The 17,323-nt window shown below is 41.1% G+C and overlaps 1 protein-coding gene across 9 annotated transcripts in view; it reads left to right on the forward strand.

Annotated features, from left to right (window-relative positions):
* Window positions 1-13,191, forward strand: part of R3hdm1 (R3H domain containing 1) — a 135,362-nt gene extending 122,171 nt beyond the window's left edge. For 8 of the 9 annotated variants that reach the window (XM_055602170.1, XM_055602167.1, XM_055602173.1 and 5 more), the window contains 5 exons: window positions 1,006-1,178; window positions 6,062-6,206; window positions 10,635-10,717; window positions 11,201-11,285; window positions 11,844-13,191. In XM_055602170.1, the coding sequence (XP_055458145.1) occupies window positions 1,006-1,178; window positions 6,062-6,206; window positions 10,635-10,717; window positions 11,201-11,285; window positions 11,844-12,205 (848 nt within the window). In that variant the 3' untranslated portion in view covers window positions 12,206-13,191. The remainder of the gene's footprint in view (window positions 1-1,005; window positions 1,179-6,061; window positions 6,207-10,634; window positions 10,718-11,200; window positions 11,286-11,843) is intronic. The other variant, XM_055602190.1, reaches the window with a different exon arrangement.
* The last annotated feature ends 4,132 nt before the right edge of the window (window positions 13,192-17,323 follow it).

Raw genomic sequence — 17,323 nt, forward strand, 5'->3', positions numbered from 1 at the left:
ACAGTCCCTGTTCCTATTACAATGGAACCCACTTGGGTACTGTACTGCCATGGGCTACATCTGTGCAGGGGTCTTAGGTTATCTCCATGCATGGTCCTTGGTTGGAGTATCAATCTCAGAAAAGACCCCTGTGCTCAGATTTTTTGGTTCTGTTGTTCTCCTTGTGGAGTTCTTGTCCTCTCCAGATCTTACTGTTTCCCACTTCTTTCCTAAGATTCCCTGCACTCTGCCCAAAGGTTGCCCATAAGTCTCAGCATCTGCTTTGATAGTCTGCAGGGCAGAGCCTTTCAGAGGTCCTCTGTGTCAGGCTCCTGACTTGTTCCCTCTTTTTTCCTTCTTCTGATGTCCATCCTCTTTGCCTTTCTGGATAGGATGGGTTGGGTTTTTGAGATCAGCTCTCTCCGTGTAGCCCTGGCTGTCCTAGAACTCTCCATGTAGACCATGCTGGCCTTAAACTCACAGCAATCTGTATGCCTCTTACGGAATTAATTTACACCATAATGACCAGCCTTCCCCTTATTTTTGGTAAAAATACTTTCACAAAATTTGCTTTTATTTGAAAAACATCTGTTTTTAAAATTAGGGGTATTTACAAAGTATATATGTTGAGTTGTTCTCTACTAAGTCCTTTTACATGTTTAGTCTATAGGATTGCTGATTTTTGTTTTGTTTTGACTTTTTTATTTTTTTGAAGTTTTTTGTTTCTTGAAAGTTTGGGGTTTTGTTTGTTTGAAGTAAGTTCTCACTACACAGACCAGGCTAACCCAGGAGTAATCCTGCCTCAGTGTCTTGAGAGCTGGGTTCTAGGTAAGCAATACCACTTTTAAGCTTACACCACTTGTATGGATCAGGTTGCACTAGAGCTCAGATCTGACTTGCATACATAGTTGTAAAAAACTAATCCAGAAATGTGAAGTTAATGCTGTTTTCCTAGTGTATTTCCTAAAATAACGATTAGTTCCCCAAACACAGTGATTTCAGTGTACCAATTGTCCTGATTTCCAGCCCTGCCACAGCAGCCCCCTGGTGGAGGAATGGTGATGATGCAGCTCAACCTGCCAAATACTCCACAGTCTCGTGCACACTCGCCGCCACAGTGGAAACAAAACAAACACTGCTGTGACCCTCAGAGAGGGCAGAAGTGTGTGGGATTCAGCAACATAGATAACATTGCTCAGGTAAGATATTTTGTTCTTTATCTGTTTGATGTTTGTTTGTGAGTCAGGGTCTCACTGGAAATTACATTGATCTGCTTGCCTCTGCCTCCCTGAGAGTAAAGGTATAAACCACGACAAGTGGCTTGGTTTGTTATTTAGAAACAACATTTCTGTGCATATCGTGACTTAACAGTGATTTTGAAATCCTTCTGATTAATAGGGCAGTTGAATATTCCTTACATCCAGACATTTATATCAGTATTCAGTATTATTTTCCAACTTTTAAAATAAAGTCTTATTTGTATAGCCTCAGCTGTCCTCAAACTCTTTTTTTATCTTTTTTTATTAATTACAGTTTATTCACTTTGTATCCCCCCATAAGCCCCTCCCTCCCCTCCCAGCCCCACCTTCCCTCCCCCTTCTCCTCCCATGCCCCTCCCAAGTCCACTGATATAGGGGAGGTCCTCCTCTCCTTCCTTCTGATCTTAGTCTATCAGATCCCATCAGGAATGACTGCATTGTCATCTTCTGTGATCTGATAGGCCTGTTCTTTGATCACCTCCCCCTGAGGGGAGAGCAGCCCTACCAGATCACAGAAGATGACAATGCAGTCATTCCTGATGGGATCTGATAGGGCTGCTCTCCCCTCAGGGGGAGGTGATCAAAGAACAGGCCTATCAGATTATCTTCCCATTACTATGGAACCCACTTGGACACTATGCTGTCATGGACTACATCTGTGCAGGGGCTCTAGGTTATCTCCATGCATGTTCCTTGGTTGGAATATGAGTCCCTGAGGAGACCCCTGTGTTCAAATTTTCTGGTTCTGTTGCTCTCCTTGTGGGGTTCCTGTCCTCTCCAGATCTTACTATTTCCCACTTCTTACTTAAGATTCCATGCACTTTGCCCATCAGTTGGCCATAAGTCTCAAAGTCTGCTTTGATAGTCTGCAGGGCAGAGCTTTTCAGAGGCCCTCTGTGGCAGGTTCCTAGGTTGTTTCCTGTTTCCTCCTTCTTCTTCTGATGTCTATCCTCTTCGCCTTTCGGGAGTCCTCAAACTCTTAATCCTTTTATCTCAGCCTATTAAGTACTGGGATTACACAGGTACACCCCCATACCACATTTTTACTTGTCAATTTATTTATATGCAAAATTAATCTACCTAAAAAATATCAAAATATCAGAAGAAAGCTGGGTTTGGTAGTTACACCTTTAAATTGACAGCATTCAGAAAGCTGAAGCAAAAGAATTGATATTTTGGCAAAGAAAAAGAATCAAGCTGGGGCTGGAGTTATAGATGGCCATGTGGGTGCCGGGAATTGAACCGGGGTCCTCTGGGAGAACAGCCAGTACTCTTAACCACTGAACCATCTCTCCAGCCCCTGGGGATCTGACATCCTCACATAGACATACATTCAAGAATCAGCCCCCAGGTGTGTTTGTTACTTTTCTATTCTTAGAAGATGCACCATGACCAAGGCGACTTATAACATAAACTGTTTCTTGAAGCTCACAGTTCTAGAGGGTTAGAGTCCATGTTCATCACGGCAGGGAGCATGGTGGAAGGTAATAAGCATGGTGCTGGAACAGTAGCTGAGGACTTACGTTCACAGGGCAAGATAGGGAATGGTGTGGATTCTGAAACCTCAACACCCATCTGCAGTGGCACACCTCCTCCTGCAAGCCCCCCAATCCTTTCCAAACAGCTCTGCCAACTAGGTATCAAGCACTAAGATGCGAGCCTGTGGGAACGTTCTTACTTAAACCACCACACCAGGCATGGTGGTAGTTGCCTGTACTCAAAGCATTTAGGAGTTGGAGGCAGGAAGACAAGGAGTACAAAGTCATCCTTAATTACTAAGTGAGTTTGGCCTTATTGGGTCTCCCTTGTTTGTTTGTTTTTTTTGTTTGTTTGTTTGTTTAAACCCTATCAATAAAAAACAAGTACAAATTACCAGCAGAAAATATTACCTGAAAATATTAGGTAAAAATGTTAATGGAACATTTAAAGTAGATAGATTAGGTATAGAACTTTGAATGTATTGATCAGCTGTAATCATCAATTACTGCAATCAGTAAAGATGGATCAAACAAACATTATTTTTAATGTGAAGTACAGGCTCACCTACATACAATGTGCTTTTATCACAAACGAGAAAGAAAAAGGAAAGAAAAAAATTGAACCTAGCCAACTGGTGGTCCACACCGTTAATCCTAGCTCTCTGCAGTCAAAGGTAAGCAGATATCTAATCCATGGTTATCCTGGCCTACATGGAGAGTTCCAGGCCAGCTCAGGGTTAAGTAAAATAAAGTTTTGTTTTGCTTTGACTTTTGAGACAGGCTTTCTCTGTGTAGCTTTGGCTGTCCTGTATTCACTTTGTAGACCAGGCTGGCCTCGAACTCACAGAGATCCACCTGCCTCTGCCTCCCTGAGTGCTGGAATTAAAGGCGTGTGTCACCTCACTGGGATGAACTGCTGCTTTTTTTTTTTTTAACCTAAATTAGTCAATATTTTAGGCCTAGAGGCTAATTTATAAATGTATAAAAAGAGCATATTTTATGGTATAAATGAGATATTTTAAAGAGAAATCCTTTTTGCAAAAAAAAAAAAAATCTTTATCTTTTAGTTACTTTTTTTATTTTATGCGTATTTATTTCTGTGCACCTGCATGCCCTGTGCCCCTGGAAGCCACCTAAAACTGGAGTTACAGATGGTTGTGTGTCATCACGTAAATCAAATCTAGGTCGTCTGGTACTCTTAATTGCTGAGACATTTCTCCAGCCTATTTCAGTTTTGGTATTGTGTTTATTTAACTTTTTATTAATTTTTTGTAAATTTCACATCATGCACCCCAATCGCACTCATCTCCCCATCCCGTCATGTCTACTCTCCCCCCCCCAAAAAAAACAAAAAGAGAGAGAGAGAAAAACAAAACCTTCTGGAGGCTGTAGTGTGTGACAGTGTCCCGCAATATACCCTTTGTCCACACTTGTTTCCTTGTAAATGCTCATTGCAGTGAGTCGTCGGTCTGCTTCCAGGCCTCTGGCTTCTGCTAATCTTTCATACCGGATCCTCCTGGGACTCCTGGATATCCTGTTGTTGCCTGTGTCGTGGATGTTCTGCTGCTTTGGACCTGCAGGACTGGATCATTTTTGTTTTGTTTTTAACCTTTTTTTCAATTCACATCATTTCCATCCCTCCAATTCTCCTTCCATGTCCCTTGACTCCCTTTCAAATACATATCCTCAAATTCTTTAATTATTTTTGCTGCGTGGATTCCAAACCAGGACCCTATGCTAGAGCAGTAGTGTTCTTACCTACTGAGCTGACTCTTCAGTGTCCCGTTATCCTTTTGGGATGGTGTTTGTTCATGTTTTTTCCAAGCCCTTCAGGTTCATAGTTAATGAGATTTCTCAAGCTTCTTGATATGAGCACTCAGGGGTATGGATTTTTTTTCTTGGAACTGCTTTTATTATGTCCTGTACATTTTGATATGCTGTGTTTTCATTTTCATTCAATTCCTGAAATATTTTAATTGCCTTGTTAATTTTATTATATGTTTATTAGTGGGAAGGTGTCATATCCCTTGGAATTGGCATTGCAGACAGTTGTGAGCTGCCATGTAGGTGCTGGGAATTGTACCCAGGTCCTTTGGGAAAGCAGACAGTGCTCTTAATCACTGAACCATCTCTTCAGCCTTTAATTACCTTTTTGATTCCTCCCTTAACCCAGTTTTCATTCACTAGTGGGTTTAGTTTTCATGAGTTGTGTACTTTCTGCAGTTTCTACTGCTTTTGATACCCAGCTTTATTTCTTTGTAGTCTGATAAAACACTGGATATTATTTCAGTTTTCCTAAATTTGTTGAGACTTGTTTTATATCCTAATATGTGGCCAGTTTTGGAGAAAGTTCCACTGCCTGCTAAAAAGAAAATATGTTTTAGTGTCTGGGTGGAAGTTTTTGTAAATGTGTTTCACCTATAATATCATTTAACTCGAGAGTTTTATTTAGTTTTTGTCTGGATGATCTGTGTATTGGTGAGAGACAGGTATTAAGTGACTTACTGTCACTATCTTGGGCTCAGTCTGTGGTTTGTATCTAATAGTATCTCTTCTATGAAATCAGATGCGTCTGTGTTTGCTACAAATATGTTTACAATTTACCGTATCTTCTGGTGGATTTTTCCTTTAATGACTATGAAAGTCTTTCCCTATTAGTTATGGTTTGAAATTTATTTTGTCAGATATTAGAATAGTTATACCTTCTTTTGTCTTAGTTCCATCCTTCACCCTAAGTTTGTGTATGTTGTTGATGTGTGTCTTGGAGACAGAAAAAAAAAGTGAACCCTGTTTGTGTCATAGTATTATACTATTGATGTCATAGTTTTGATGGTCCTGTGATTTTTGTAGAGAGTGTTGGGGGCTGGGTTTCCAGGCATGTGTACTACCATACCCAGAGTTGGAAAGGCCAACAGTTAGTTTGAGACCAGCCTGGTCTATGTATTGAATTTTAGGCCAGCCAAGGCAATAGTAAGACTGCCCAAAAGAAAAGAAAACATTAGCACTGTTTAGGAAACTTGAGAATCCTTTGTATTATATTTGTGACTATTTTCCAAGGATGAAATTATTTTGAAGTGAAATTTTGTAAACATTTAATTTAGAAAAAAATGAGATAGGTATATATTCTTGCAAAAGCAAAATTATTGCCAATTTATAGAGCAGATTTCAAAAATATAGTTTGTTCTCATTTTTGTACTAATGATGTATGAATGTATATGCATTATTCATAATGACTTAACTTTTATATCAATTTAAAATTTAATGAATAAAAATTTTTGTCTAAAAGGAAGTTTTCCCACAGCCTGCTCCAAGTGTGACCTAATTTCCTCTATGCTGTGATTGCAGCCCAGCCCTCAGCTCAGCAGCCCCATCATTTCTCCAGTGCAGTCACCAGCACCAGCTCAGCTGTCCGCCCTAAAGACCATCCGTCCCTCAGGACCGCCACTTTCCATCATGTCCCAGTTCGCTAGACCTCTTGTTCCTGGGCAGGGTGAGTACTCATGAAACTGGTTATAGCTTCAGCACTAACCACCCTGACGGCCCTGTCACTCTCCTCTGTGCACCTGCATACATTTGTTTCTTTCCTATGAGTGTGTGCACACGCGTGAAAGCAAGAGGACAACGTTGAGGAATTGTTCCAGCCATCAAACTCAGGTTGACAGACTTGGTGCTAATGCTTAATTAGGAAGTTAATAGTGATTTATAATCCATTCCTTCATAGTAGCAGTGCACAATGTTTTATATTCGTTCTATGTTTATAATTTGTTTATTAGGAAATAGATTTAGTAAGCATTTATACCAAGTTTACTGTGCCCCTATGAATAAAACCATTCCTATTATTACTGTGCCTTAATCTACCTAAGAGAAACAGATAGGCATGTGGACGATTTTAAACTGTGGAAATCATTTCATTTACCTCTAACAAAAGAAGAAGAAGAAGAAGAAGAAGAAGAAGAAGAAGAAGAAGAAGAAGGAGGAGAAGAAGCTGGGTGTGGTGGGCTCACCTTTAATCCCAGCACTCAGGGAGGCAGAGGCGGGCAGATCTCTGTGAATTCAAGGCTAGCCTGGTCTATAAAGCAAGTTTCAGGACAGCCAGAGCTGTTACACAGAGAAACCCTGTCTTGAAAAGCAACAACAACATTGAATTGTGTTTGTTTTAAATGATGTATGGGGTGTATGTCTGTTTATATGTGGGTTTGTGCTTGTGAGTGCAGGTACCCACAGGAACCAGGGGTGTCAGCATAATAAGAATTATTAGCATGCCTATAATCCCAGCACTCTGGGAGGCAAAGTCCAGCGGATCTCTGAGTTAGAGGCTAGTCTGGTCTACAAAGCAAGTCCAGGAAAGCCAAGGCTACACAGAGAAACCCTATCTCAGGGAAGGGGTTGGGGGGAAGAATTATTAAATGAGGAGTCATTTACAATATGATTTTGTAAAACAGATTACACAGGTATTTCAAAAGCCAATATAGAGATTTTCATAAAGTCCTTGACTCAAGATAGTCATTTGTTAGAGAAATTTTATAATAAAAACAAGAATGAGCTGTGATTTTATGCCCAGTAGAATAACTATGACCAAAAGGGCTGTCAACACCAAAAGTTGAAAATACAGAGAGGCAAGTGTTTTCACATTGGTGGTAAGAATGTAAAAGAATAAAGGCATTTAGGAAAAAGTGGAAAAGAATTCTTGTTAACCACTTTAAAGAAATAAATAAGTGAACAAAGCAAGCTACATGTTTAGAGCTAATCATTGTTTTAAACAACTATCAAGGCACATAAGGAGGTATACTATATGATACTACTTAAATGAAATTTGCATACAGAAAGTTCTGTAGGAATGAGGTAAATGGTAAGGAAATAGAGGGTAATTTTGAAGACTGCAAATATCCTTTGCTCTTTCTGTAGTCATGGACTTACTACTATCTGAATTTGTAAGACCTGGGGTCTCACAGCTCAGGAGTTTAAGATCGTGCCCTTCCCAGAAACTCCCCCAGACCACGACTCGTTGCAAAAGCAAGAGGTTTATTAACCATTGCGCAATGGGGTCACCCCTGCCGGTCAGCAAAGAGTGGCACCCAGAGACAAAGGCCTTTAGGTTTTCTTTTTAAAAGAAAAATTGCGGGAGATTTGAAGTTGCAGTCTTGGCAGTTTAGGATTGGATAAGGAAGCTATAAAGTAAGATAATTGGTTAGTCTTAGGTGCTCAAGCTTGGCCAGTCCTGCCAAGTGTGGATGCAGCTGCAATTGAAGGTGGGGGTGGTTAGCTCATCCTTGAAGATTAGGGGCTGCAGACTTTTGGCTGCAGGTCAAAAGCTACTCAGAAGAAGTCTGGGTTCGTTGCTAAGAAATGCTATCTCAAAGACAGGAGTTTTTCTTTTTGCTGAGTGAAGGTCATTGCTTGCTTGCCTTTTTTTTAAATCTGTCCTCATAGATAGGGTCACATTTTTCCATTCTCTGGAAAGGTACTAAGAGGCTTTATCTTAACCTGAACCTAAAACTCAAAACTATAGGCTTTAGAAGACATACAGGTTACAAAGTTAGTCTAACCCTTTCAAATTCATCAAACACAACACTTTAATATCCATTTTATTGTATATTAATTTTTTCTCACCTTTTAAAAGTATTACACGCAATAAAAATGAGCACACTTAGGCTGGAGAGATGACTCAGAGGTTAGGAGCACTGGCTGCTCTTCCAAAGATACTGAATTCAATTCCCAGCACCCACATGGTGACTGTCAACCATCTATACTGGGATCTGATGGCCTCTTTTGGCATGCGGGTGTACCATACAGATACATACAGATAGAGCACTCATATACATGTACCTAAATAAATAAATCTTTTTAAAAAAGGACTACACTTGCGTAATAGAACAAAGACTTAAAATATACAAACCAAAAATATCAAGTCATAAGATGACTTGTATTTTTCACCCTTTTAAAAACCTTTTAAGAAATTATGAGTATGGGTGTAAACACGTCTATTGTAAATACATTTGTAAATTTATGTATGTACTATTTCATGTGTATAAGTGTTTCGCCTATATGTATGTTTGTATACCACATATGTCTGTGGTGACTATGAAGAGCAGAAGAGGGAGTCAGATTCCCTTAGAACTGGAGTTACAGGTGGGTGTGAGCCACCATGTAGGTGCTTGGAATTGAACCTTGACTTTCTGGAAAAGCAGACAGTTCTTTTAACTGCTGAATCATCTCTCCAGCTCCTGTTTTTTGTTTTTATTTTATTTAATATGCATTGGTGTTTTGCCTGAGTGTATGCCTCTGTGAGGGTATCATCCTCTGGAATTGAAGTGACAGACAGTTGTGACGTGCCATGTAGGTGCTGGGAGTTGAACCTGGGTCCTCTGGAAGAGCAGCCAGTGCTCTTAATCACTGAGCCATCTCTCCAGACCTGCCAGCCCCTGCTTTTGTTTTTTAATTATTGTTTGTTTGTTTTGTCTTTTAAGACAGGGTTTCTCTGTGTGCCTCTGGCTGTCCTGAAACTCATTCTCTAGACCAGGTTGGCCTCACACTCAGAGATCTGCCCACCCCCGCCTCCCAAGTGGTGGGTTTAAAAGCATGTGCCACTGCTGACTAGCTAAAAATTATTTATTAATAAATAATACATTGACAACATTGAAAAGTAAATGGAAAGATGGCTCAGTGGTTAAAAGCACAGACTGCTGTTTCAGAATATCTGAGTTTGGTTCCAAACACCTAAATCCAACAGCTTACAACTGCCTATAATTCTACTTCCAAGGGAATCCAGCACCTCTGGCCTCCTGCGACACCTGCTAATCCTGTATACATACCCAAACACAGAGACATATATGCACATAATTAGAATTATTTTTTAAAAACTCTTAACTGAAGGGCTGGCAAAGTAGCTCGTTTATAAGAACACTGGACTTGCTGCCACACCTGACAACCTGAATTTGATGCAGGACCCACATGATGGAAGGAAAGAGCTGCTTTCTGCAGCTTGTCCTCTGACCTCCACCCTTGCTATGAAAAGTGCATGCCCACACACTCAGTGAGTAATAAATAACTAGATGGACTTTGTTTTTAAGTAAATGATGGCACTAGAGAGGTGGCTCCTTGGTGAGGAGCGGAGACTACTCTGGTTAAAGACCTCACTTTGGTTCCCAGCACTCATATTTGGCAGCTCATAACCACCTGTAACTCCAGCTCATGTGCACAGAGACATATACAGAACTAAAAATAATTGTGGTGTATATCTTTAATCCCAACTTTTAGAAGGCAAAGGAAATGGAATTATTTGAGCTTGAGGCCAGCCTGGTCTACATAGTTACTAAATGCCTCCCCCCCCCCAACCCGAAGTGGGGGAAAATTTATTAAGTAAATGCATACTTTCAAAGATTACACTGCAGTTCCTCCATCTCATCCCTTATTCTGTCCCTACCACTCAACCCTCTTTCACAATCACGTTGACAGTTCTTCTCCTTTCAAAAGTTTACACTGACCCTTTGAAGAATTTAAGGAGCTTTTTCCATTTAAAATAAACAAACAAACAAAAAAAAAAACAAGCCAGGTAGTGGTGGCTCATATCTTTAATCCTAGCACTAGGGAGGCAAAGGCGGGCAGATTTCTGTAAGTTCGAGACTCAGCGGTTTATGGAATTTGCCACCAATTCTAATGCCCCAGGACCCTCCTGGTAGAAGTAAACTAACTCCCACAGGTTGTCCTTTGGCCCCCAAATACCCACCGTAATTTACTTTGCATATACACACATACAAACACACAAATAAAAATTTAAAATACATCTATTAACTTATGCTTGTTTCCCATCAAACATGTTTTCTATGTTTATCTTCTTTCTGAACAGTTTAGCAAACTCTGGTAAGTATATTACAGCCAAGAAGAGGGAACCATGAAAAGTGTTTTTAATGACTTTCAGGAGATGCCAGGTATCCGCTGCTTGGCCAACCCCTGCAGTACAACCCTCCTACTCTTCTGCATGGACACATTCCACACCAACAGGTATGACAGGCAGTTCCTACTCCACAGGCTTTGTTGCTAAACACCCTAAACTCTTTCTGAGGCTGTCAGAGGTGCTGGGGCCAGCTGCTGATACTTGTTAGCACCAGTGCAGAACAGAGCAAGGGACAAGGTGGCAGCCAGTCGGCTGAGTGGTGCTTTGCTTTTGATACCAGAAGATTTGAGGGTAGCCACAGGCACAGTGGCACACTCTTGTAATCCCAGCAGTCGGAGCAGAGGCAGGCAGATCTCTGAGATTTTGAGGCTAGCCTGGTCTACAAAGTGAGTATGGGAGAGCCGGGGCTACACAGAGAAACCCTGTGTCAGGGTTGGAGGAGGGGGAGTGTGGCAGAGGTGAACAGCAGAGGCCCAGTACTGCAAAGCAGAATCCAGCCTGGGACTGGTTTCATTTCTGCTCAAGTACAGTTTAGGTGCGATGTTTTCAAATGCCACAACTTAGTTTGCAACTAATTCCTGGTTTTCTAGGGTCAGTCTGGCAGCAGGCATGGAAACCGTGGACGGAGACAAGCTAAGAAAGCTGCATCCACAGACCTTGGAGCCGGAGAGGCAGGTATGTCCATAGATGTAGGTTTGAACACTCATTCCATCACGCCACAAAATGGACTCCATTCTATCTCCACCTTCAGGGTCTTAAAGATTATGTGAGCGTGTACATAGGAAGGCCTGGCAGATGATAGCTTTAGGAGCAATAAAGAGAGCCACAGGGAAGGGATGTGTCCGAGGAGCAGGTAGAGAATGGCTCCTTTTCACCAATGGAAGACAAGTCAGTTGTCTTTCTGTGGTACAGTGCTTTGCCTTTATATCTCAGTTCTGCTAAGCAGCCTTGGGTGGTGAGGGTGGTTGCTATTATCTTTATTTCACATTGGAAAATCAGAAAAGGTTTGCCCAAGATGACCTGATCTAGAGGAAGCCACTGCTTAGGCCACACCTTCTGAGTAAAGATTAGGATTAGTTGCTTAGCACTTAGTGCTGAATTGGAATGAGTAACAGATGTTATGAGTTTACATAATGTCAGAACATTGTTTCCTGTGTCGTCTGGGGCAGTATCACTTGATCCTACTTCTCTGGTGATAGGTATGTATTAACTCTCTCACTTCTTCCATGCTAGTTGTTGGCAAGGTCTTGGAAATCACTGAACTACCGGATGGAATAACTCGAATGGAAGCTGAGAAGCTTTTTGGGGAACTCTTTAAAATTGGCGCCAAGATCCGATGGCTCCGGGACCCCCAGTCTCAGCCCCAGCTACGTCGTCATCCTCTCTGCTGTGGCAGTGGGGATAGCACTGTCAACCCTGAGCGCTCTAAACCCAGTGACCTGGCCTCTACATACACTGTCCTAGCCACGTTCCCCTCCATTTCAGCTGCACAGAGTGCACTGAAGAAGCAGATCCATTCAGTGAACAAGTTTAAGCTGAGAATGAGCAAGAAGCACTACGACTTCCACATTTTGGAAAGGGCGAGTTCTCAGTAAACCAGCCGCTACCTTTGGACCCCTTACTGTATAATTCCCTGCCCTCTCCCATCTGATTGGCTTGTTAAGTGGAGCATATGTTAATATAGAGACTGCTGAGGTGTGTGGCCTGGTGTTACAGCTTTTGGAAGAAAGTCCAGGGACCCAGAAAAGGGAGGGGAGAGATACACATTTTACCCCAGGGACTATAGGAATCCACACAGAAATGATACAGAGTTAACAGCTTTTCTAAGGAAATGCTGTTTGGATGCCTCCTAACTTTTATAGTTATTTTGTTTTATATTTCTGAATTCTTGTATCAGATCCAAAGCTCTATTGTACAGCAAATTATTCTTCAAAGTGATTATAACCAGTTGCAACCTGTATTTCTTTTTGCAGCCAGCACAGTATGAACCAGCTCAGACTTTGGGAGAAAAAGAATGCAGGAGTGGAATAGCCAAGTCAAAACCATGTCAAAACTGTCCTTTGGGGGTGCTGAGGGTGCTAAGGAGACCCACAAATAGACGATTACTCCTCCACTTAATTGCTAAACACAGAAGAATTCCAGGAAACCCAGAACTCCCCGACAGGGTCCTTCCTTCTTCATTTAGGTAGTATGGCTGTTAAGTGTAAGGTAAATTATGTTCTCAATGCCTCTTAATCAAACCACTTAGGTTAAAAAAAAATAGGAATCATCCTAGGCAGGAAAATTATTCCACTTTTTTTTTTTTTTTTTTAAGTGTCCTTCCAATAACTAAATGCCACTCATCTGCATTCTCCTCTTGTGATATTTTGTCTCCTGAGGAAATGTGTTTGACGAGTGCTGAGAACTTCTTAATGGTTTAAATTTTGTTTTCATTGTTTGCAGCGGATTACTGGACATCAAAGATCCATTGCACTTATGAACAAGGAACGTTATTTTCCATTTCTGTGTAATTTTGCAAGGCTGTACAATGTGCTGATGCAAGCCTTTTCAGTTCAAGAGAATAAATGTTTACAAATGTAAACCCACTTTGTCTGGTTTTAATCAGAAGCGTCTTTAGGGGCTCATGAGGTGGCTCTCATCAGGTGAAAGCCCTTGCTGCACATCAATCTTAAGATGCAGTAAAGGTAGGAGAGAACCCACCGCATAGAGCTGTCCTGTGAACAGTGTTCTCCCATGATGCCAAAAGCAGTAAGAAAAATAATTAGTATCATAGCTGACAACAGTATAGCATCTGAACTCTGCTTCAGGCTATGGAAAGTTTGTTTTCTGGTCCCACTATGGAGGAAACATTAGATTTAAACATCAGACGCTGTGGCCTTGATGTAAGTGAAGGCAGCGTATTCCACACTGCTTTACAAAACAGTTGAGTTGGAGTCTCCACAGGAGCAACAACAACAAAAAAGGCCAAAAACTGCAGCAACGGCCAGCCAGAGGTCTTTGCGAAATGGTCTGACCCCTACATCTCAGCAGTCTTCATGGTCCAGTACCCAGCTAATCAGCAATAGCCCCATGACTGACTGGGATTCTTGAAGCTTTGAGAGATGACGCTGAAAGAAAACCTAAGGCCTCCACTCACATTCAACCGATCAGTCTTCACCAGCAGAAAACACTGCAGCTGTTTTGTTGTTGTTTTTAGTTTAGTTTTGTTTTTTCTCTGTGGCCCTGGCTCTCCTGAAACTTACTCTGTAGTCCAGGTTGGCCTCAGACTCAGAGATCTGCCTGCCTCTCTGCCTCCCAAGTGCTGGAATTAAAGACGTGTACCACCACTGCCTGGCTACAGATGCATTTTAATGGCCCCTGTGTCCCATCAGTTTAGGCAGCATAGTGCATGTTTCTGGCCAGTTTCTAAGCTAATTCATTTTGGATTGATTTTTCTGGGTATAGGAATATTGGAAGGGCATAAGGAAAAGAGTAGAAAAACCTAAGTCAGAAAATAGAAAATTAAACCAGGCAGGGTGGCACACAACTGTAATCCCAGCACTCTGGGCAGGCAGATCTTTGTGAGTTCAAGGCCAGCCTGGTCTACAAAGTGAGTCCAGGAAAGCCACGGCTACACAGAGAAACTCTGTCTTGAAAAAAGTACAGAAAACAGAAAAGTGTTCAAAGTAGTTCTTTGGGAAAGGAGAAAGGAAGCACTAAAATAGATAAAAGTATTAGCTAAGTAGAGTTTCAGTTCTCTTGTTGCTTAACAAATTTAGTTGCTTAACATAAGCCTTAAGCCACATGTGGTAGTGTGTACCTATAATCACAGTACTTGGGAGTTTGAGGCAAGAGTTCAATTTTCATGATCCATTTGGCAGATGGAGAAACTCCATCAACTTGCCCTCTGACCTCTACACACTTACTATTGCACACACACAAGTCCTCTGTGTTGATGATGTAGTTCAGTTGACACAATGCCTATCTAACTTTTGGAAAGCCCTAGTTTGGATCCCCACCATGACAATAACCGAGTGATGGTACACACTTGAAATCTCAACATTAGAGAGGTGGAAACAGATGAATTAGAATGTTGTCTTTGGGAAGTTGAAGATAGCCTGGGCTATGTGAAACCCTGGGCCACAAACCTGAAATTGTTTCTGATCTGGCTTGGGTCAAGTCCAATGGTGGTCAAAAAAAGAAAGTTTGCTCATACACTTTCTAAAGACAGGGTAAAGTATCATCAAAGCCTCCACAGGCTAAAAGCAACCATCCTCAGGAAAACTGAAATACAGGGGTCCCACAGCAAAGGATGAACGATGGACAGGTAGAAACCCCTAACCTCTGTATACACATTTCACTTGAGCCTCAAAATAGTTGAAGCCAGGCATAGTGGCTCCAGTTTATGATCCCAGTACTCAGGAGACAGGCATGATGGTGGTCAAAAGTTTACACCAGCCTGGTCTACATAGTAAGACTCTCCTCTCAAATAACAATAGTGATAATAATGATAATCCTGGACTGGCAAAATGTCTCATCAGTTAAAGGCGCCTGCCACTAAACCACATAGGAAAGAACAAACTTCTTCTGGCCTCCATTTGAATACCATGGCAGGCATGCCCCCATATTATGATAAATACATACACACATGAAGAAATAAATGTAACTTAAACATAATCCCCTGATGTATCACTAAGCTATATTCCAATGAAGCTTGAAGAAATTAAACATACAATATGGACAAGATGGTACACACCTGTAGTTCCAACACCCAGGAGGCGAGGGCACAGAGTTAAGGTTATCCTCTGCTATACAGTTCATCATGAGTCTGTCTCAAAGAACAAAGAGATAAGATAAAACTAGCCATGTGTTATGTTAGAACAATAGAGGCCAGTTTATTCTCTATAACATACTTGTATTTGAGCATATGTGATAATCTCTGCTTTTCCTTCCTATGGTTTTCATCACCTGTATTACAAAAATATATGGAAATTTTCATTAAAAAGCAATTTGTGTCTTAAGTTAGCACCATCTGAACACATGATTTATGATGAAACCTCTGTCATTCCCAGTATGCAGGTGTCCACAGAGGCCAGAGGAGGTTTTGAGATCCTCTGCAGCTGGAATTAGAGGTGGTTACGAGCCACCTAATTTAGGTACTCAGAACTGAACTCAATACCTATGCAAGAGCAATGTGGTAAACTATAATTAATGACTTAGTGTAAATTAAAGGTCCTCTTTGGCATTTATTACGGTGGCAATTACAGGACTAATTGGCCAATTCTTTGCTTAATGCTTTGCTACCCACAGAGGATTGTTCTTGAGACAGACTGTCTGTTGCTTTTGTTTACTAATAACTCAGCAAATATTTGTTCAGTGATTAAAGTTAGAACTGACCTAACAAAACAAAGGCTTTGAATTCTGAAAAGTGCATGCATAGTTTTCTTAAATATGATTAGGGCAGCATTCAGAGACAAGTGCTAACACCTGTAAAGCACTTTATTACCAAGTACTTCTAAACACTAGGGTCTCTGTGTGATCATGTAGCCTACAGGGCAGGTTCCCTTGTGGCTCCAGTTGACTCATGAGGCAGCTGAGCTGTCAAGAGGTTAGGAAATTTGCCCAGGGTTATGCTGACCATGGGAGGAGGTGTTCATAAACTGGGCTGTCTGTTTTCAGCTATGGGTTAACTATTGTTACTGTCCCACATCTTGCTACCAATGTTGTTTTATATTATTCCTTTGTGTCTGCCTTCAAAGCAGAAGAGCGGAGGCAGAGGAGTTTACATGACACATTTTGACTTTTGAATGAAGATACAAACGTGCAAATGTTTTTCTTCCATTTTGACTGCGTATGCATCCACAAACCTTACATAGCTATCAAATTATTTTCTTACTATCTTATAGGCAAGTTGAATTGACTCCACATAGACAACTTTCTTTATACCTCCCTCTCTCTTCAAGGAAACAATAAATACTTTTCCTATACATAATTTTCGTATAAATTATTAATTATGGCCAGCCATGATGGCGCATGTCTTTAATGCCAGCACTTGGGAGGCAGAGGCAGGAATATCTCTGAGTTCATGGCCAGCCTGGTCTACATAGCAGGTTCCATCCAGGAAATCCAGGGCTACACACATTCTATCTTAAAAATATATAAATCTGTGCATACAGGACCGAAAAATGACAGGTTTCAAGTGAGACATGGAACTTTAATTATTTTGAGACAGACTCTTTTTCATATATTCCTGGATGGCTTCCAGACTTACAAAATACCCAAGAATAACCTTGAACTTTGTGATCCTCTAGCTTCAACCTCTCCAAAAGCTGAGATTATAATTGCATGCCACCCTATCCAGTACAGGTGATCCTGGATGGATCCCAGGGCTTCATGCATGCTAGCATGTATTCTACCACTTAGTTACATCCTGAGCCTAAGTTACTTACTCACTGTACTTATTTATTTATTTATTTATTTATTTATTTATTTATTTATTTAATTTTTTTTTAGGCAGTAGCTCTGGCTGTCCTGGAATTTGCACTGTGGACCAGGCTGGCCTCAAACTCACAGAGATCCACTGCCTCTGCCTACCAAGCGCTGGGATTAAAGGTGTGCACCTCCACTGCTTAGGCTATTTTTAATTGATCCATAAATGCATAAAGTCATATATATTAATGGGTTCCCGTGTGTGTGTGTGTGTGTGTGTGTGTGTGTGTGTGTGTGTGTGTGTG

Source organism: Psammomys obesus, unplaced genomic scaffold (genome assembly GCF_907164565.1).
Source record: "Psammomys obesus unplaced genomic scaffold, mPsaObe1.curated_primary_1811, whole genome shotgun sequence".
NCBI classification, from domain to species: domain Eukaryota; kingdom Metazoa; phylum Chordata; class Mammalia; order Rodentia; family Muridae; genus Psammomys; species Psammomys obesus.